We start from the raw sequence: 21,560 nt of genomic DNA, 5'->3' as shown, positions 1-21,560 counted from the left end.
AGGGCAATAGAACTAGGGAGGGGATCCATTTTATATTTGAAAAGTGCATTATAGGGTACATTCTTGAAAGGCCAGCACTAAGGACCACTGCAAGTTTGAGGATAATCTGGTCTACAAAGTAAGGCCATGTTTCACCTCATACCTCCCCCACATAAAAGTGTACATGTGTATGCACATGTATGTATGTATGTATGTATGTATGTATGTATGTATGTATACATATATATACAGAGGAAGTAGGAAGGCAAGGAAAAGTATTTTTGTTCAGTCTTAATCACAGAATTGTTTTCCATTCATGTCACTAATTCATGTTTTTGTACCAAACATTTTATACCTTGCATCTGTTTTAAAGTATAAACATTTTTAAAACTTGACTTTTGGGGGCTGGGGAGATTGTTCATTGGGTAGAGTGCTTGCCATGAAATTGCAACGACTAAAGTCAAAGGTGATAGCTGGCATGTGTGATCCCAGCATTCCTATAGCAAGTGTGGTGGGGACAGGAGAATTATGAAAATGTGCAGGCCAGCTAGCCTAACACACAGTAGCTAACAAGAGCCGTTTCAAACACGGTGCATGGGAGGACCAGTACCTTAAGCTTGACACTGACCTTTGCTTGGATGTGCTATGAGTGAGGGTACCCTCCACAATGATAAAAATCCCTCTTTTAGATAGTCTTGGTGTTTTTAAGGGTTCATTGGCTAGTTAAAATCCCACAAGATGGTCTGTCTGGCAACTGCTACCTTTTAAAGAAGTCATATGAAGGATGAATTTAGTATTTAATCCAAACTTTGAAGAACAGTTATTCTGTGATGATTCAAGGCCCTTGTTGGATGCCAGCAGCTTGATTTTGGACTTCTTAGCTTCCAAAACTGCTAACAAATATAGCTTGCAGAGTTGCTAATGCAGTAGACTATGACACCATTCAATCTTTTGCCATACAACTCCCAGTTAAAGAGCATAAAAAAACATGCTCTTTAACTAATTTTAAAAAGAAAGCATAATCTTTCTGAAATGTTATTTTACAGAAACCTGTTTTATGAAGGTGTTAATAAAAATGACCGATAATATTAATGTGTGAAAATTATTTCAATTTAAGAGCAAAAATATTTTATCAAATCCTCAGTCATAACTATGCTTTCTAAAATTCCTAATGTTACTTTTATTTTTTCTTATCTATCAACTTACCTTTGCAACTGTCTAGAGGGGAAAAAGATGAAACCCAAGGAACATTAGTGAGGGCAGAAATTACCAGGTGTTGTTAACAGAGAAGGTAAGGTAAGGCTTCTGAGCTACAGAAGGAATGCCGGTCGAGCAATATGCAAGTATTACCCAAACTCAAAATGCTTGTTTCCACAATACTCACACTCACACTTTTCACTTTCCCAAAGACATTTGCCACTCAACCACTCAGTCTTGGAAGCATAAGTGAAAAACTGAGAAGCATTTGCCATGGGCAAGGCGTATGCTCAGGGTGTAGTTCTTCCTCTCAAATTTCTCCCTGTAGATGGACTTGCCACCAGTGGCAGTGTGGTTTGTGAAGTTACCACCCTGGCACATGAGTCCTGGAATAATTCTGTGAAACGAGGAACCTTTCTCTCCAAATCCTTCCCCTGTATTGCTCAGAGCATTAAGTTTTTGGCTGTCTTTACAACTGCCTGTAAAAACAGCTCAAAGATACAATTGGCTGCCATGTTAGCAAACACATTGGCATTGACCATGGATACCCACAAGTGGCAATAGGAGACATCAGTATCTGTAGAGTGGCCAATAGCACATTAATCTAGTATTACTAGTTCTTTAGTGCTTGGAAATACTTGTATTAAAAATGGCTGTATTTGTTTGGTTGTTGGTGGTGCATGCCTGATGCTTTTAATGGCAGGACTTGGGAGGCAGAGGCAGCCTGGTCCACAAAGTGAGTTCTGGAACAGCCAGGACTGTTACACAGAGAAACCCTTTCTCGAAAAACCAAAAAAGGAGGCATATTTTGACACTCCTAGTCAAATTGTCCAATGCTGAAATAAGATTAAATTTAAATAAGAAAAGTAAAATGAAAAGACGGGGAAAGAAAACACCTGGATACTAAAAAAGGGGAAATTTTGATAGATAATAAGTTACTTATTATCATAGAACTCAAGTATACAAGAGAATAAATCATCATGTGGGTTAACTAGGTTAACTAATCTTCACTATCAACTTGCCTAGATTTATAATCACCAGGAAAACACCTCACGTTATATAAATATAAACAAGGGCATTTTCCGAAGACTCAGTATGCAAGGAAGACAAACCCTGAAACTGGGCTCTGAGGTCCCTAACTGAATAAGTCATTCAGCGACTGGCAGATGTAGTGTGAACTGCTCTCAGGTACCCGTCACCATGTTTTTCTGGCCATGAAGGATGGTCCCCTTTTACAAAGTCTAAGTCAAATGGAACCTTTCCTTCAAGTTGCTTTTGTTAGAGCAACAAATAACAAACACTAAAGAATAAATGATTTGGTAGGGTAACCTCTGGGAATACAGACAGATTTAACAGCATTTTTGTTACAGTACAATGCAAATATTTTGTATTTATTCACACATTCAAATAGCTCTATAGTCTCATAATCATTATTTCATCAACATGGTTTTGCTGCAAAATCATTTTTGCCAAGAGAAAAATCTCTGATAAAAATTACATTTGTAAGAAAATCCCACATATATGGCACGAGGCAGACAAGAATCATGCACAATGACTTCCACTGTTCTGTGTATGTAGACGAATGCATGCTGTGATTTACATATGGGGGACGGACGACAAGTTGTCATGGGTTCTCTCCTACTATTGGGGTTCCAGGGATCAGCTTATGTTACCACTACCCTTATGCACTGAGACATCTTGTGTCCCCACTTACTAATCTGATCCTTCATGTGGTAAAAAAGATTTCTCTTGAAAGATATAATTACCTAAAATAATTTGAAAGGAATAAAGTTGAAGGTGATTCTTAAAATAGCCAACACAGTAGAAAACTAATCACAAAGAATGGTGAAAAATTATTGGGCCTTCTCTATGACTGATTCTTACTCTCCCCCTAGGAACTGTGAAGATTATTCTGTCTCATGATTTCTCAATTAGATCTTAAATGAAAAAAAAAAAAAGGCTAACTAAAAGCCTTAGGAAGTCTCATAAGTTGTTGTATGACTGTTTGGTTTCTTGTGAAAATTCCTAGGAGTCACAAGAGTTTTAGGTAAAAATATGTACTTCAAACCACACAAGAAGGCCAAACAAGTGCCCAAGGTTAGGTAAGTAAGTTGTAGCTCTGTGTAATCTATACAGTAACAGAAATGATTAAACTGTTTTCTCACCATTCCTATTTATTAAGAAACTTATGGATTATTTACAAATTTGGTCTAGGTACTTGTTATTTTGTTCTAACAGAAAATTTTTTTACAAAACTCATGCTTATATATATATAAAAACATTTAGAGTATACAAGGGATTGCAATAAAACAGGAAAACCAAACTGTTTAAAAACTACTTCTTTAATATATCAAGTAATAAAAGGTTAGCATATTATTTATGGATGGTATTTAAATAATATTTACAATGCTATGGACATATCTATCTACATTTTTACACCAAAGTTTTAGAAAGTAAAATAACATGTATGGCTAAGCCAACACATTGACACACAGCAGAAGAACAAATACATCTTGGCCATAACTATGACTTCTAAAGTCTCCTTATTTTTGAAAATGATAAGGGCAATTGAATTTACTATTTTTTTATGTATTGTTCTAATCAAGTTGTGGTAAAACATAAGTAAATTGGCATCATGGTGACTTAAGAGATTTTCAAGAGTACCAAATATTTGAGAAATGGGAAACATACCCTGTTGTAATTTTATATTTAACTTAAATACAAAAGAAGTTTCATTTTGCTTGCTGAAAGTATTTGAGCAAATGGTTTTAGATGGACCTCTTTCCCAGACTTGAAATACATTTCTGAAGGAACAAATACCACACAAAGGACATTGATTCTTCTTATTGTACATTTTCTTTTGACGTGTTTCTTCTAAATTTTCTAAGCATGTTTGAATTTGTTTTGTTGGTGTTTCTTTTATAGCCTAGAGAAGAAATAAAGATGAATAAATACAAAGAACTGTCATTCAAAACTCCTTGTTCATTCCACCTATAACAATTCATTGACAGAAGTTTACTCTTGGAATTCATGGTTAATTACCGCAATTTAAATTACAACAGATTCCCTGAAGTTTCCCTGTCTTGTTTCAGATCAGGGCTTCCTTAGTCTTTCCCCTCTGTCCCTCTCAGCCTCTCCTTCTCATCCATTCCTTTTTGTGAATTAACCTAGAACCACAGAAATACCTTCTACCAGCGACTCCCAATAGCTACACAGGGCTGGAATGTGGAAGTACTCTCCACCAAGGACCCCACAGCCACCACACTTTCATAGGACACAGGGTAGCCAACAGAAACCAAAGAACAGAACAGCGAGCCAAGAAAGTAAATGTTAAATCTAAAATAATCCAAGCACAAAACACCCAGGAAATTGCAGCACTATGAAAACCAAAACTATGAGTAATAGGAATAGAAGGAGAAGAATCCCAGACCAAAGGCACAAAAAATTATTTATATATATTATTTTAAAAAAATCATAGGAAACTTCCTCAATTTAAAAGATGAGATGGCTAAAAAGGTTCAAGAAGCATGCACACAACCAAACAGAGAGAACTAGAAAAAATTTCATGACACATATCCATTACAAGGCTAAATGTACAGAACATACAGAAAGAAGGAAAGGCATAAAACACCTGAGTTCTCCATGGAAACTTTGAAAGCCAGAAGTTCCGATGTTTAACAAAATAAGAGACCACAGATGCCAGTTAAGACTATGGTACCCAGCAAAACTATCAATCACAATAAGATGAAGAAAAGCATTTCACGATAAAACTAAATTTAAACATTTGTGCTTCAAAGAAGGCACTAGAAGGAAAACTTCAATCTAAAGAGACTATTTCCAAGAACACATTAAATGGTCCTAGAGCAGTAAATCAAAAAAGAAAAAGAACCACACCATTTTAACAAAATAACAGGAATCGTTAGGCTCAGCTCACTGATAACTCTCAATATCAACAGTCTCAATTTCCCACTAATAAGACACAAATGCATCTGAGAAATATACCTTTACCATCACAGACATCACCTAAAGGATGAAAAAAGGTATTCCAAGAAAACAGACACAAGCAGGAAGCAGGTGAGTAATTTTAATATCTGATAAAACAGACAAAATTAAAACTAATCAGAAGAGATATGGAGGGACACTCTACACTCATCAAAGGAAAAGGCCTTCAAGAAGAGATTGCAAGTGTAAACATCTGTGCACCAAATACAATGGCACCCAAGTTCATAAAAGGAACACTAAAAGCTTATAGTTGTCTATAAAAATCACATATTTACTCTCCCACAGTGACAATTCCATTTTTAATGAAATTTATCTTGGTATCCCAAACACTCCATTATCTTTAACAATTCTATTTTAAGACCTACACAATAAATACATCCTTTGAAAAAGTAAACAAGCACCATTCATTATCACAGGAATTAGCAAAATTACTGAGGAAAAAAATAAAGAAAAAGACTTCAAGTTAACCAGAGGCATATATGCTATCTCACGAGACTACTTTAAATTCAAAGAGCTCTAAGTTCCTTCAGAGAAAACCCTTCTCATTAATCTTCATATTCATTTTAGGATCTAGCACAAGGTGAATGCTCCATAAATCAGTAGTTTTTGAAGGGAGTCATAGGAATTATAGTGCTGGAGACAGTTCTGGCTGGGCCTTGTGGTCTAGAACTGGTTGATACAATACAGAAAACCTTTTGCTGCCATGGACACATGTCTTTCCCACATGTGAATGAGGGTATATCTGATCCTTTATTAATATCTTTTTCAGCTTATCCCTGGGAGTCATAATATGCTTACCGCTAGGAATATGGTAGAGAATACAGAGTAATTACATAAATTACTCAGAGGCCAAATTTCAAGAACATAAGGGCTGAGAGAAAAAATGTCAAGTGGATACAGTTTATTTGTAAAGTATAGTTGGTATGCATGGTGGCACATGCCAGTAAACTCAGCACTACATAGCAGAGGCAGGAGTTCAAAACTAGCTTGTACTATATATTAAGACCTTGTCTCAAAAACAAACAAAAAAATTAAATATACACATATGAGATATATATATATATATGATTGATATTATATTTAACCTTTATTTCAGTTATCAGTTTTTTTGCAGTATGAGACAATCTATACAACAAAAATGGTATACAGAGCAACAAGTTGGGAAATCTAGTTCTGACTTCTTGCTCTACTTTAGTATTTGTGCATTCTTGAATACCTGCTTTATAATGGAGCTTAAGTTTCCTTTTATATTATCTATAAAAATCATACCTATCCTACCACAAAATATAAAGGGAGATGTCTATGAAGACATAAAACCAAGGTACTCTGACCGTTAATTACGTACTTAAACATCAGATTAACAGCTTAGACATACCCACTCTCAGTCTGTTCTCTTGCACGAGCTTAACACTTGAAGTATCCTGTCGAATGCGTTTGGCAAATCCACAACTTGCATCAGATTTTAATGAAGCATTTGGTGAAGAACTTGTGGGGAAAAGTTTACAATTTAGTTAAGGCAATCAAAACTATCGTCACTTATGTACTGTATTTTATAATAAAATTAAATACAGAAATATCAATTGTTAAATCCTGTGTAAGTAATTGGAGGCACTAAAAATACTTAAAAAAAAAAACCTAAAAAACTGTTTAAAAAAAAAACTGTGGAAATATGTCAAAGGAATAAAATGCACTGATGCTAAAGATGAAAAAAACCTAAAATACTGTCAAGATTAAATTTCATTCCTAATTTAATCAGATAAAAGTCAGTTTGGTAGATTTTAGAATATCAAGGGCTTTTAGGGTCTAATTTTCTTCTTTTTTAAAAAAATGAATTTGTGAATAGTAGATAAAGTATACATGTGATATTTTAATAATTTAAAGCTATATTAGAACATATATACCCTAAATATGTACATGAAATCTACTAAGTGGAAAATACCAGAGCTTATTATTCTCAAGCTCATCTAATTGGGGGAAAGGAAGATTATAAAAAAGTAATTACGTACACATCTATCATTAATCTTTTTTAACCTTAGTTAATGGCAGGATATAATTATTAATACCAGAGGGAATATAACAGAATAGTAACTAATAGTTTGTGAACAGTCAAGTTACTTTCTATATTATATTCTTTAATATTATTTCACAGTATTGGTTTCTCATGTGCTAGTCATTAACATATTTATACCCACAAATACACAATTTACGTAATGACATTTCTGAGAAAACATGTATTTAATAATGACTGTGTTTACATCTTGAGAACATTCTCAGTATAAATATTTGTAATATCTGAGTAAAAACATGGGAGCATGTAAAGACCCAGAAAAGTATTAATCAGTGAGAAGAACGACAAAACTGAGACGCTATAAAGTAGTGCTGTAGTGGGGTAAACAGATTGTGAGGCAGCCTAACTGCCCAACTTAGACTGACACCTGAGTGAAGGACAGGAGTCACGACTAGCCCAGATTACTATTCCAACACTGCCACTGAGTGGGGTCCTGAAATCAGGGGATGGGATTAAACCTAAAATACGCTTTGTTTTTCCCTAAACAAGTACCTATGATAAACTTCCATTTTTTTTGCCTAAAGGAAGCAGGTTATGACTTGTATTTGGAAAATCCAACTGCCAGAATCAGTTGTCTTCTATTCATAGGAAATTATTAAGCAAAATAAGTGTTATCTGAACACCAAGGTCTGCTTATTGCATGGCTACCAAGTGGCTCAAAGGAGGCAGCACATAGGGCATGGATATACTGGATAAAGGAATGGCTGGTGTAGGAGGATGTAAAAGATAGCACAGGGTGTCACACTAGTCAGAATGGCATGCAAAGAAAATTCAAATTGTCAATTTCTGGACTTTCCACTTAATGTTTTCAGATCTTAGTTGAGACCTGGTCACTGAAACACAGAAAGCAAAGCCATGGGTTGAAGTGATGACTGTATTACTGGGTTAAACGCCACAGATAGACAGTCAGGAAAAAAAATCAATTCAACTATATGTTTCAAATTTCCTTTGTTCTGTGTTTTGGAAAGGCGGGATAGGATTCTAAAGTCACTTATGAGAAAACACTATGAAGTGTGAATAACTATGCTAGTTGAAAATCTGTGTCCTGTAGCCCAAATGTAACAAGTCCATGGAAGAAAATAAGAAATTTGCAAGGGTTAACATTACCTGTTATACTTTTCTTTCTGTTCTACTGAAAAGTAAAAGGGATAGTAAAAGAAAGACCATTTCATATTTAGTATGTTTTGTGATTATACCTATGATATGCTATAAAAACTTGGGTTACTCTTGGATTAATTACATTTGTGATTTATAATACTTTTTCAAATTGGTGACTTAATGGTCTTTGCCAATTGAGGAAACTAGTAGGGATCGTCTTATCAAATTTCCCCAATTCTTTCTCTTCTTTTGGAGACTGGAAATACATACTTCCAGAAAAGTAGGGTTCTCCAGGTCTCCTCCACATGTTTGTTTTCTTCCTTTTTGTTTAGGCATTTTCCTATGCGTCTACCCTCCAGTTCCCTCATACTCTCTTTTGCTCTGAGTAATCCATTAAACTAGTTGACCTGAGTTTTAAATTTCAGTCAATTCTACCTTTGTGGTTCTAGAATATCTTTTTTGATTAATTTTGACAGAATACAGATTTTTGGTCAACATTCTATCTTATTTACTCTGATGAAATGAATCATGGTTACAATTAATGGGTCACATTTGCCAATCCTTATCCTTGTCATCTGTGGGTTACAGTTCCTCTGATTTGTTGGTTTCCTTTCTTTAAGCCATTTGGTTGTGTATCTTGACATTCCATTATTTTGGCTTAATATTATGTATGAATATTTGCATAGGTGCCAGATAGCATATTCTAGAAATTAGAAGTTTTAGTTTAGACATATGACGAATGGATACAGAACACCTGAATTTAACAAAGATTGAGTTGGTCTAAGATCTGTTTCGGGCTTTCAAAAACTGGCTTCTTTCTAGTCTGTCCTACTCCTAGGGTACAGCACCTCGGAGATTTTCTAATAAAATCCTTGGGTGGTTAAAAGGTCCCCTTCTTCCATATCTTTTGACTTTAAACCTTTGTAACCCAGAAAGTCAAATTCTGCTTAACACAGTGGTCTTTTAGCAGCTACATTCAGTTTGATTCTCAACATACGTTAGAAGATAGCAAGCTTTAAAAGCAAAGGCCACACAGAATGACTTGGGTCCCAAGCTCAGGGATACCTATCAATCACTTAAGTGCCTTTTGTTCAGTCTCTAGCCTTATGCTATGAACTGGCAAGTCCTAAAATAAAGGGAGTGTTGTAAATTAAAGTTGCCTTCCTGTAGCATGTTGCTTTCTTGGATGTTATGTTTTCAAATCCTTGGCAACTATGGTTGTTTGCCAATGCCTTCAACAAATTGTTAGTTGTATTTTATTTAGTCACTATAGCTGAAGGACAATTGCAATTGTTCTTGCTTGGTGGCTTTGTCTAATTAAGATACTGTGTCATAGAGAAATAGCACACTTTCCTATACTGGGTATGTATCAAAAATCATTAAAACAACTGAATTCTAGGAGCAAAGAAACTTAGGACAAATACCAGAAGTAAGAACTAAGTGACACTTTGGAACCTAGACTTTTCAATTTATTTTTAATAACCGAAAAATGGGATATTTTATGTAAATTTCAAGTGGAATTCTTGGGCTTCATTCAGGTTTCCTTTCAATAATACAAATCCAGTGCTTCACTGAACACTTAAGTATAAAGATATAGAGACCAAAACAGTAGATGCTTAATCATACCTTATTAACTTCCACTTCCTCTTTGCAGAAGTAGTCATTGCCATGTAGGATGGCACACTTGTTGATGCAGGCCTAGAATTCTTAGTTGAAAATGAAGAAGATTCAATCCTAAATATTAAGAATGAAGAATTAAAGATAACAAAATTGCTTTACACTGCAAAGAGAAAAGTGATTCACATTTCTAGAATAAGGAAACCATTGATATTAATATATATAGTAAAATATTCTTCTATACAATAAAACGTTCCCTCAATAGTCTTTCTCCTTTAAAAACACCAATTAGATATGCTGTCAATAGATTTCTGCACTCCTTATAGTAAAGAAATGTATAGGCCTTTTGTTTCCCACATTTAGATTGGATGTTATTATGTAGTAGAATGCTTGCTTAAATGACATTTATCCAATCATATATTAAATGTCTTATTATGCTGAACTGTGGATACTCCTCATTGATCAGTGCACAAGGTATTCTTTTTCACTGATGGCTTAGGATACATAGCATCAGAAAATGGAGAACAAATGAAATACTTCTTAAGGTCTCTTCTAGCTTAAAGAAGGTCAATCAAGTTAGAATATAAACTTTGTCATTTAAAAGAGTGGTTAGTGTATACTCAACTAAAATGTAGTAAACAAGCAACTTTTATATTAAAGAGTATTATGAAATAAACCTTCAATATAAACAAAGAAGAGAAAGTTAACAGTTTGAAAGTCTTTGATGAAAGAAAAAACAATGACTGTAAAGCATTCTGCTTTTGTACCTGTGTAAACTGCTTTTGCTGCTTGCTAGTGATTCTTGTTCAGGCAATTTATTCTTCAAGCTTCCAATGTCATCATCATGTATAGTAGATGTAGAGTACAAATCCTCTTTACACTCAGTTCTGCTGAGAGGAGCCTCGACTCTACACAGTGCTCTCAGGGAATTATCATTCATTACACTTGCAGACTGTGATGAAGCTCTTGTTAAGGATGGAGACAGGTCTTGAAGAGAGTTTCTGCAGTTCTCTGGGGTATAAACAATAGGCTGAAGTTCCTTGCTGAAAGAATCATTGAGCTGTGTACTTTCAGACAGTGGAGATTTCTCAGTATGTTTTACTTTCAAGAGAGAAGGCATTAATTTTCTTCTGGTTCTTCTTTGTGGAGTAATTTTAAGCAAGTTAGGTTCACTCATGGATACACCTGTACAATAAAATTATAAAATTAAAAAGTTCAATGTTAAATCAATAGTCACTCCAAAAATCTCAACAATTAAGAAAAATAAAATCACCAAGAACATAAACTTGATAGTAATCTTTAAGAAAATAAGTAGGAAATGAATACAATACAGTTAATTACTAACAACTTTAATAGTAAATTTACTATATAAAGTATAAATTCTTAATAGCCATCTTTAGATATCGAGTAATCATGAGATTACATTTCCAGTCATTTCTATCAATTCAGAAGCAATTTCCAACATTCATGTTTGTCCTAGATCCAAGAACAAGTATTTAATATTTGTAGGTATAGATATGAATACTTATCCTTCTGGGAATCAACACCATCTCAAAAGAACTAAGTGGCATTCTTGTTTACAAGGCAATAACAAGAAAACTACACTTCCCCTTTGTGTTTGTCAACACCTCCATGGATTCTATGTTTTAAAAATTCATACAATTAAAACAACTGTGATTGTACAATCTTTTTAATTAAGGGCTTTTAGTAAACAGAAACATGCTAAAGCAATTTTTGGTGCTTGATCCAAAATTAAAAACAAATTGTTGTAGTAAACTTCAAGTTCTCAGAGACCTAGAAATGCTTACCATTTAAGTATGTAAATTTTTCTCAAATGTTTTATACTAATGTCCAAAGTAATGACACTATTTATGATAATATACTTTATAAATGCTAATATACTTATCTTACATTTGGTATTCTGCCTGTGTGATTGTGATGAACTTCAAGAGACCTGATATGAAATATTAGCTTAGAGAATACTGCTCATAGAAAAAAAATATGTATTATTTCCATGTTTTTTTTTTTAAATCAGAAAAAGCTCCCAATTGATGTTATATTTGCTTTATTAGTTAATACTACTTAAATACAGATAATAGAACATATGTATTTTAATAAGGCAATTGAGGACTCCTGCTAAGGTAAAAATATATGTATGGCGAGGTCATAACCAGTACGTGCATTATTCTTATTAGAATAGTTGTCAATTACCCTCTAGGAAATACAATTTAAAAACAGGAAATAAAATGATTTCCATTCTACTAAGGAATTTGACTTTTCTGAGAACTAGACAAATGAGATCTAGATCTTAAAATAATTTTCCACTCCCTTTAACATGACATTTGTCAAATTTTCCATTACCAGATATTTTTATACTAATGCCGCAGTGTAAAGACAGTCACTTTTCTCCACTGTGCTGCTACCACCAATTTGGTGGCTAATAATAGCTAGAAGATTAACTTCTTTTCCCATGAGAGACACAGGGGTATAGAAGACAGAAAACTATATTGAGGATAGAGAACTGAGTTGCAAGTCAGGAGACTTGCATTCTATTTCTGGTTTTACCAAAGACCCAGTGAGTGACCTTGGGCAACTCACTTTAAGTAGTGTGCACATTAATGCCTTGTTGGAAAATGGAGGTAGTATCACTGCATAGAAAAGGGATTTTCCAGGATTAGATGCTAGGAATACTTAGGGTTCAATGCTCTGGAAATACAAAAGTGCTTCAAATAAAACAATTACAACTTTAACAAGGTGGTAGTTTACTTTCCAATACCCTATCATTAATCATTTCAGTTATGTGTAAACTAATATATTTCAAACATCTTTCAAATGATACAAAGTTTATTAAGATTGATCATAAATTGCAAAATAAAAATATATATTCATATACATATATACATATTGTTGAAAGAAGGACTTGAATGTATTACTTGCTATGCAAGTATAATAACATACAAAAATTACCAAAATGGCACATAAAATTTCAAGAGATATCACCACTTTTCTATATATCGAATGAGAGTAGTCTCTGCAGTGTGACCTGGCAACTGACCCTAATGGAGGGCTATTTTTTTTCTACTGCAAGTAGCGTACAAAAAGGAGAATCTACAATAAGATACTTAAAAAACAAAACAGAACAAACAAAAACCAGCCACCAGTTTTCTGAGATAATCTAAACATAGACTCAACATCAAATTTTATATGACCAGAACTGGTTAGAGAAAGAATAATGTCATACTGGTATATCTTTAGTTGTAACTCTGTAATCTTAAATGTTAAGGACAGACACGAAGCTGTAGTAAACATCACCAGATATTGATTGTTGTGTCTGGCTTGGAAGAGATACTATGAATATAACATATATGAGATACACAGCTTTTCTTATCAGTTTTCAATTTTATTTAATCTAGATAAAATAATGAGTAGTAGTAAATTTAAGACCACCTAGGTTGACTAGTTGATAAGAAATAGCAAAACAAATATTTAAACACTTGCACAAAAATCAAACATTCAATCTACTGTAATTATATATAATGTTAGGACCCACTTAATTAAATCTTAAAACACATAAGATAGCATTTCACTTTGAATAAGATTTCTACATTATATAACGATTATTCTTTAGCTAACTTTGATGCTTTAGAAAGGTACGATAAATGTATACTGTAAGGTTACTATGGAGTAACTTTAAGATCCAGTCAATATGCTAGGCCTGTGTTGACAAAAAGAATTTGCTGTACTTTTCCATTAGAAGAAAGGGGTATACAGTACATTTCCAGAAGAGCTGTATTGGGGCAGATGCATCTAGCTCAGCCTGAGAAAATGTTATCTACCAAGTGGAGATAATGTTATCTATCAAGATTCCATAATTCTCAAACTTAGACTGTAGACATGATAAAAAGGAAACTAGAAGCAGATTACATTCTTTTATAAATGTCTCCATAAAAAGCCTGAAAAGGCTGCACGTGTATAATCCTAGCCCTCAGGAAGATAAGGTAGGAGACTTGAGAATTCATAGCCAGTCTGAGTTATCTAGTAGGATCCTGTAAACAAATGAATGAGTGGGCAGGAAGAAGCAGGAAAGTCAGCAACCAGCCTACCGATACAACTCATGTGAAAATGATGACAGCCAGGATAGGGCAGTCAGCAGTGATAGAGAAGTGTGGGAAACATGTTAGAACCAAGTTAGAAACAAATGACATAAAGTATATCCATAATATATTTAAAAGCATGAATGGTTAGCTGTCCAAAGGGGACCAAAGTAGTACAGGCAAGAAGTAAGTCATCTCTTAGGATCAGTGAAAACTGATTCCAAGATGGCACTCAAATTCTAGCCTCCACACAATTCTTCTATAAAATGTGGTTGACAAGTGGAGATGGGTATCACTATGTTGTCCAAGATCATACTGAAACAAGATTCAGGTGATCTTCATGTTTCAGTCTCCTAGCTGGGACTACACGAATATACTTCTATGCTCAGGATTTCATAAGTAAAAGCACAATTATAACAATCTCATCTCTCCTAAGAAGAAAATATAAAGGAATGACAGATAATTCAGGAACTGCAGTTTTCAGTATTACACAATGCTGGGGTCTACTACAAGTGTAAAATTAAATCAATTAGGAAATAGCCAAATAAAACACAGAAGACTCACAATTTCACTATTAAATACAGACATCTTTTATGGTTTTGTTATACAGGCAATAACTTAAATGAAGTGGTATACAGACGTTTTAAGCATCATCTTAATTTTGACAAAACAAAGCAAGTTCAGTTTCCAGTATCCACTTCAGGTGGATACAACCACTCTGATACTCTCTTCTGGCACAAACCCACATACAGTCATGTGCAAATATACATAGTTAAAAGTAAAATCTTAAAACTTTTTGATAAGGGTATAAATAAATATTTGTTGACTTGTAAAAAAAATAAAGTTTGGATATTTACCTCTGATTCACCATCTCTCTCAAACTTCTTGAATTTATATTTAAAGAAATACGAAGAAAAAATATAGGTATAATAAAAGCAATAAATTGGTCACTTACACATTAAAATGAACTATAGGAGAGTTTGACAAGAAACATATGAAGGATATCTTGACAAAAAAATCACAGTATTTATCAAAAAATACCTACACATGAACAGATTTCCTGTACTGCTCAGTATATCATTTACTTCTCCCCATCATCTACCTGCCCAACTTTAACATCTGTAATGTTCAAATATTCCACTTCTTCAGAAAGTCTATCTCAGCTGAAATACTTTCAGAAGGTAGAAAAATTTTCCCTCTTCCTACAAATAGTTTAAAGAAACATTAGTATATTAATGCTTTGAAAAGGTTTTATATCCCCTCTCCAGAAAAAAGATATCGGGATGGGTATGGCCCTCATGCCTCACTGGACAACGACAGGGGGACCAGAGCCATTATAAGGTCCCCTTCAATTACTGGAGGTCAGGCCTCTATCCCTGCCTTCACAAGATTAGAATTGCCACAGCCCTTCTATACTTAGAGAAGGGAGGAGATGTCAGGGGCAGCCCTGTTTACACACTGAAGGCCTAAAAATCAGCCATAGGCCTAAAATCAGCAATAGGCCTGTCATACATGTATACTAACACCAAGTCTTGGGTATCTGTAAAAAAACAAACAAACAAACAAACAAACATTGAAACAGATGGCTATAAGCTATTGTAAACAGGCAGCGTTTGTGGAAATTTACCAGCCTGAGTAGTCATAGACCTTGTAAATAGGTAGCCTTGGCAGACAATACCAACTTAGATAAGGACAAGTGAGTCATAGGCAGAGTCACAGTGACCTGTCCCCTGAACCTTCACCCAGCTGATACCCGGTTCTGAAAGATATCTGTATTCCCCCTGAACACCCACACTCCAGTGTCATCCCCTTCCCCACATCCTGCCTTTCTGTGTTTATAACCCCTGTGTGAATGAATTACAATTTAAGAAAAAATAAATAATTTTAAAAAAAAGAAAAGAGGTTTTAATGTTTTATTAATAGCTTTCCTTTTAGTTCTGTGAATCTGTAACTGAGTTACAGATTTAAGTATTCATGCATATGTATATGACACTTTGGAGTCACAGTCCCATATATTCACTTTCCTGCTGTAATAAGTTGGATCTAGGACAAAAATAATCGTATAAGTGATCTATGTCTTCACTTCTCATGTATATAAATGATACTTATCTTAGATGACTCACATACATCAGCAGAAGCATACTGTTTAAAAACAATCTGTAAATACTAAAATGTTTGTTATGTGCTCTGTAGCATATATTCCAGTAAACAAATGGAAAGAAAAAACGTACTTTTTTTTTTGCCTATTTTCTTTGAGTAGTTTTAAATAATGTAAAAGCAAAGCTATGACTTTATATTTTATTTATGTGTATGTGGATCTATGTAGGTAGGTATGTGCCTGTGTGTGTTGTTGGCCACAGTGGCTAGAAGAGGAACTTGAATTCCCTCTAGTTAGTTACAGAAGGTTGTGAGCTCTCTGATGTGAGTGCTGAGACCCAATTTCGGGTCCTCTGCAAGGACAGTACACACTCCTGACTCCTGAACCTCTCACCAGCACCTGGGTGAAATGTGTTAATTATCTTAGTAATCATGAAAAGTATTTAAGTCAGTTTAATATTAATGAGAAGTCTGTTCAAGTAATTTTAAACTAAATGTGTGGTTTTACTTAATTTTTACTATAGAAGAAAAGATACTTGAATTCACGTACAGATGTTTCTCCTAGCAAAATAACTGAGTCTTAAAGGCTACAAGTTCAAGTTCATCTCTTGGGTACATGGTGAAATCAGAGGCTAATAAATTCAGGTCCTTGAGACCCTGTCTCCAGGAAACCAAAACTACCTTCCTTAGCTACTCCACCAAACACTCCCAATACATTCCAAACAAGAACAACTTTCTTGCCTGCCTTAACGCTCAAGCACAATAAAAGTAACAACAATAAAGATTAAAGTAATATAAAACCTCACCAACATTGACATTTCTAGTCAAGAGACTAATATGGTTCAGCAATCTGTATTTTTTTTTACTGAATCTTTTAACTAAAGAGATAGTCTGATTAGTTGTAGACTACCAGAAAGGTCATGTGGGCTATAATTTCAGCCTCAAACAACAATTATTAGACAATCCTAGTGTTCATTTAAGCCTTCTCATTTACTACTTTGCTGTTCAATAGTAAGAAAATGGATATAGTTAAACTCAAAATGTCAGGAATATGTGCTGTTGGGAAATTTTCAGTCTCTTGTTTTTTAGTTTATTGGGAATTTACCAGGAGAAGCCCAGGTAGATAACCAGTAACATGAAACAGTGGCTATCAAGATTAACGTAATGACTTACATAAATCACATAATCTCCATAGACTATGAACAGAAGATACCACCTAGTTATAAAGTACTATACAGAGATGCTATCTCTCGTCTATTATCGGGAAAGAAAATAAGTGTACTAATAGTAGATATCTTTATAATTTCAAGATGGGCTACATAAAAATCTAAGCATTTATAAGATTCTGGATTCTGAAAACTACAACAGGCAAATTTCCTTAAAAACCTATAAGGTCTCCTAAGGTCTATGTGAATAGAAAAGAGAGAAGAAAAAAATACACATAACATACTTGGTCATGTTTAGAATTCATGTATACATAGTATATGTATGTATGAACGTACGTATGTGAAAATAACAAAAAAAATTCACATACACACACACACCAAAAATAAAACAAGAGAAAAGATAACACAATTAGGTAAAGCAGATATTTAGGTAATCAATTCAGAACTAGTTACATTAAACAAAACTGCACATAACATCTTTTACTTTTATTTATTCATTTAGGATGGATGATACGATGTATATTATTATTAGACATGAGGACAATTTTATCACTATCAAGAGCTTAAAAATGCTGGTATACAGTCTAAGGAGATAATTAGATAAATTGTAAACATATATATACATATATGTATATATATATTTTAATGGAATTTTACTTATGAAAACAATAAAGTAAAAAAACAAACAAAACCATTCAACAACCCAGTGTTCTTTAGCATATTATTAGATAACAATAACGTGTAACAGTAAGGCAGAAGTTAGTAGCTGAGGTATAGCTCTGCATTGGAGTGTTTATTTGCATACACAGGAATCAGTGTTCAATCCTTAACACCACAAAATAAGTGATATAAATTCGTGTAGTTCAATGGGAAGAAAGCTAGGGACCAGCCTCATATACTAAATCACATCACCACTTTGGGAAAAATTTTGCTTATACAAAAAGTCTACTAGGGTATTAAACCAAAGTATTGTTACAAGTTCACGAAATATAACGTATGGCTCAACTTGTTCAAAGTATCTGTTGGTATTACAGAAAGCAGCATTTGGGACTGAAAAAAAAACCTTGGAATTTGCAGAAGCCTGGCTCAGAAAGGCTGCCCAAAGGAAGGTTGTTTATCTGTGGCTTGACAATGGGTCATGAAAGCCTTTGAAATTGCTCCTAAAATCTCTGCACTTAATAGAAGAGAATCTGGTGGTGGATGCAGATACACATACAAACTACCTGATCTAACTATTTTACTTTTAGATATACAGTCTAAGGTGATAATTAAATAACTTGTAAAGTATATGTACAGAGATTTTAATGGAGTTTTACTTATGGGAACAATAAGATAACAACAACAACCCAATGTTCGTTAATCAGTATATTATATATAGTATATTATATATTAGTATATTAGTATATTTATTAGATATTAGACTTACAGAAAACACAAGAAAAACAAGAACCAATTTATATGTCATCACAATTACTCATTTCTTGTATCAAAATTTCTTTGAATGCTCTAAAAAATTACATTAAGAAATAAAAAAAAACCCCATTCTTTCTGTTTTAAACAAATCCTTAAGACACAAATACTAACTGGCAATTCATATGGTTTCTTATGCAAAGGGGCCATAAACTTATTTTTCAGCTTATTGAAAGATTTCACAGGTGGTTCCTTTAAATAAAGAGACAAGATCATTTGTCACTAATGAGTGCAAAATTCTTCTCCTAAAAATTCAGCAGGCCTTTTGGGGTCATCTTTTGATGTGCCAAATCACATGTTCTAAATGATTTTACCCAGAGGAACTAATTTATCGTAAGCTTAAGGTTGTAAATGTTAAGATTTATTATAGAGCTGTACATTAGTACAGAAGCGAGCACAGTGGTTAGTGAACATGAGACACAGGCTGTAAAGCAGGGTGCATGTACCAGGGAGACATTGATGAATGGGATTAGATCCAATTGAGATTTAGTACAAGGATGACAAGGATTCCTCCTTTGCTAGCACCTCTACTAATAATGCGCAAACGAGGAAGTATTCTGAGGAAGAAAGCAAAATGTTAGAGGGCAAAGTTCTAGAGTGAAATCAAGGATTAATAAATACATTTCTATAAACACTTCTGGCTAGAAATGGCTGATACAAGTATTAATTATAATCTGGATTATTTTTTAACAGATCTTTGGCTCATGAAATTCATGGATGCATATTATACAGGTAATATATTTAAAATTTTAAGAGCTAATGTGTCCAGGTACAGTAGTGCATATCTATGTAGCTGATTTGGGGCAAACACAGAAATTAGAAAGCTTGCCTGGCCTACACTCTAACTTGCAGCTTGTGCAACTGAGACCCTATCTCACAAGACACCCAACAACAAAGCAATAATAAACAATACCCAAAAGAAGCAAGGGAGCAAACATGGGTACTTGGAGGTATGTCAGTGGTAGAATAATTGCCTAGCATGAAAAAGGCCATGAGTTACATTAGTACTGAAAAACAAAAACCCACAAAAATAAAACAAATATATAGGAGATAGATAATAAAAATGCTCAAGCTGAGGAATAACCAAGACATGGACATGAACTAACCATAGAAAATATGGTAGTGAGTAAGAACAAAGACACAAATTCATCATTTTTTCTTTTTCTTTCTTTGAGGTGGGGTTTCTTTGTAGCACAGGTTGTCCTAGAACTCACTGTAGAGACCAGATTGGTCTTGAACTCACAGATATTCCCGCCTCCCTCTGCTCTCCCACCCCTCTCTGGAATTAAAGGTGTGCTTGCACCCATCAATCTTCAAGGGTTTAACTTTCAGTTCCTAGATGTAACCACAAAAGCCACTTAAAACAAAGAACCATGAAGAGAAACTAGCATTACTATAGATAAAAACAAATCAACTGACAGCAGCTCTGAGGAGTAGAGACTTCATAAACAGAATCCCATGCACCTACTTACTGCATGTAAAGCAAAGGTACAATACAAACACAAATAGGAACAACTAGCTTCTTAGAAAACAATTTATAAGATTATTATATTAAAATAAATTAGGAGAGGATGGAAAGGACAAATGTTCAAATTGAGACAAAGTTCAACTAATTTTTAGCACCCAAAAGGACATTCCGACAGTTGAAATCCAGTGAAGGTAAGGGATGAACTAAAGGAAAGACCTAATATCCCTGCCCTTCTCATCCAGTCCTACAGCTTTAAATATTATGTAAATGTTACTAATCATCAAAGCTATAGTTCACCACAAGACCTCACAAGTCCGAGTTTTAACTGTCCACAGTGACATCTCCACTTCGGATATATTTTAAGGCAAATTTAACAAGGCCCTAACTAAACTCCTGTATATAAACTACTTTGACTCTGAAAACTTGTTACATGTGAAGTCTTTTCCTACCTTTTTAACATGAACCTGTCCTTTTAGATGTCAAGCTCAAAAATCTTACGAGCCATACTATTCTCAGTAATTCTAATTCTTAACTGAAGCAACTCCATCTTTACTTCTTGCTATAATACTCTCCTAATGCTACAACCTTTCCTTACCATACTATGATCTGATCAACACTGTCAAATTTTAATACACAGCCATGCTCACATCTATGCTAAGATCATGCTCAACATACATGTATCATTCAAAATAAATGTGTAATTCCTAACAATAATCCCATGTGCTCTGCCTTCTCTTTAACTCTGATTCTCAGCATTTACTTTCCTTTGTTACATTCTTGACTTTCTTGGAACAAGTTAGATGAATCCCCATGTCATCATTTAGTATGGCTCATTTCCCATACTTGAAAACAAGTCTAGATACTCTGGCTATATGTGTGAGATCCTTCAAATTTATTAGTGAAAACTAACAGACTATGTTTTAAAAAACAGCATATTACCTGCAATCTACTCCTAATCTCTGTTGAAGTGACCTATGTTTTCTTCCTTATTACAGGATCAGTCTAATTATGTAGGGGCTTGTATTGCACAGCGCTGTACTTTCTTTTTGTCCTTTTAAATTTTTTTTCAGGCAATTACATTTCCCCCTTTCCTTTTCTCCCATATACTGCCCTTGTTTCCTTTTTATTCATTTCCTCAGTGAATCTAGTTGTTGCCATGTGCCTGTGTGTGCCTGTGTGCATATTCCTAAGTACATAAATATTTCCTAAGTACTGGGCATTTAGTAATTCAGTATTAAAAAATGAACAAATAAATGTCCTCATAGTTAGGTGTCTGTAAACAATATTTTGCAAAGGGCAATTGT

At 34.1% G+C, this 21,560-nt stretch overlaps 1 protein-coding gene across 1 annotated transcript in view; it reads right to left on the bottom strand.

Annotated features, from left to right (window-relative positions):
* Positions 1-3,502: 3,502 nt before the first annotated feature.
* Positions 3,503-21,560, bottom strand: part of Kif18a (kinesin family member 18A) — a 51,505-nt gene continuing 33,447 nt past the window's right edge. The window contains exons 14-17 of the mRNA XM_028767064.1: positions 10,729-11,146; positions 9,971-10,078; positions 6,554-6,663; positions 3,503-4,102 (exon numbers count right to left, since the gene is read on the bottom strand). Coding sequence (XP_028622897.1) covers positions 4,020-4,102; positions 6,554-6,663; positions 9,971-10,078; positions 10,729-11,146 — 719 coding nt within the window. The 3' untranslated portion in view covers positions 3,503-4,019. The remainder of the gene's footprint in view (positions 4,103-6,553; positions 6,664-9,970; positions 10,079-10,728; positions 11,147-21,560) is intronic.

The sequence above is a fragment of the Grammomys surdaster genome, unplaced genomic scaffold, assembly GCF_004785775.1.
Source record: "Grammomys surdaster isolate TR1022 unplaced genomic scaffold, NIH_TR_1.0 170, whole genome shotgun sequence".
Taxonomy (NCBI): domain Eukaryota; kingdom Metazoa; phylum Chordata; class Mammalia; order Rodentia; family Muridae; genus Grammomys; species Grammomys surdaster.
The sequence above is the reverse complement of the archived record's forward strand: the minus strand, read 5'-3'. Positions and strand labels throughout refer to the sequence as shown.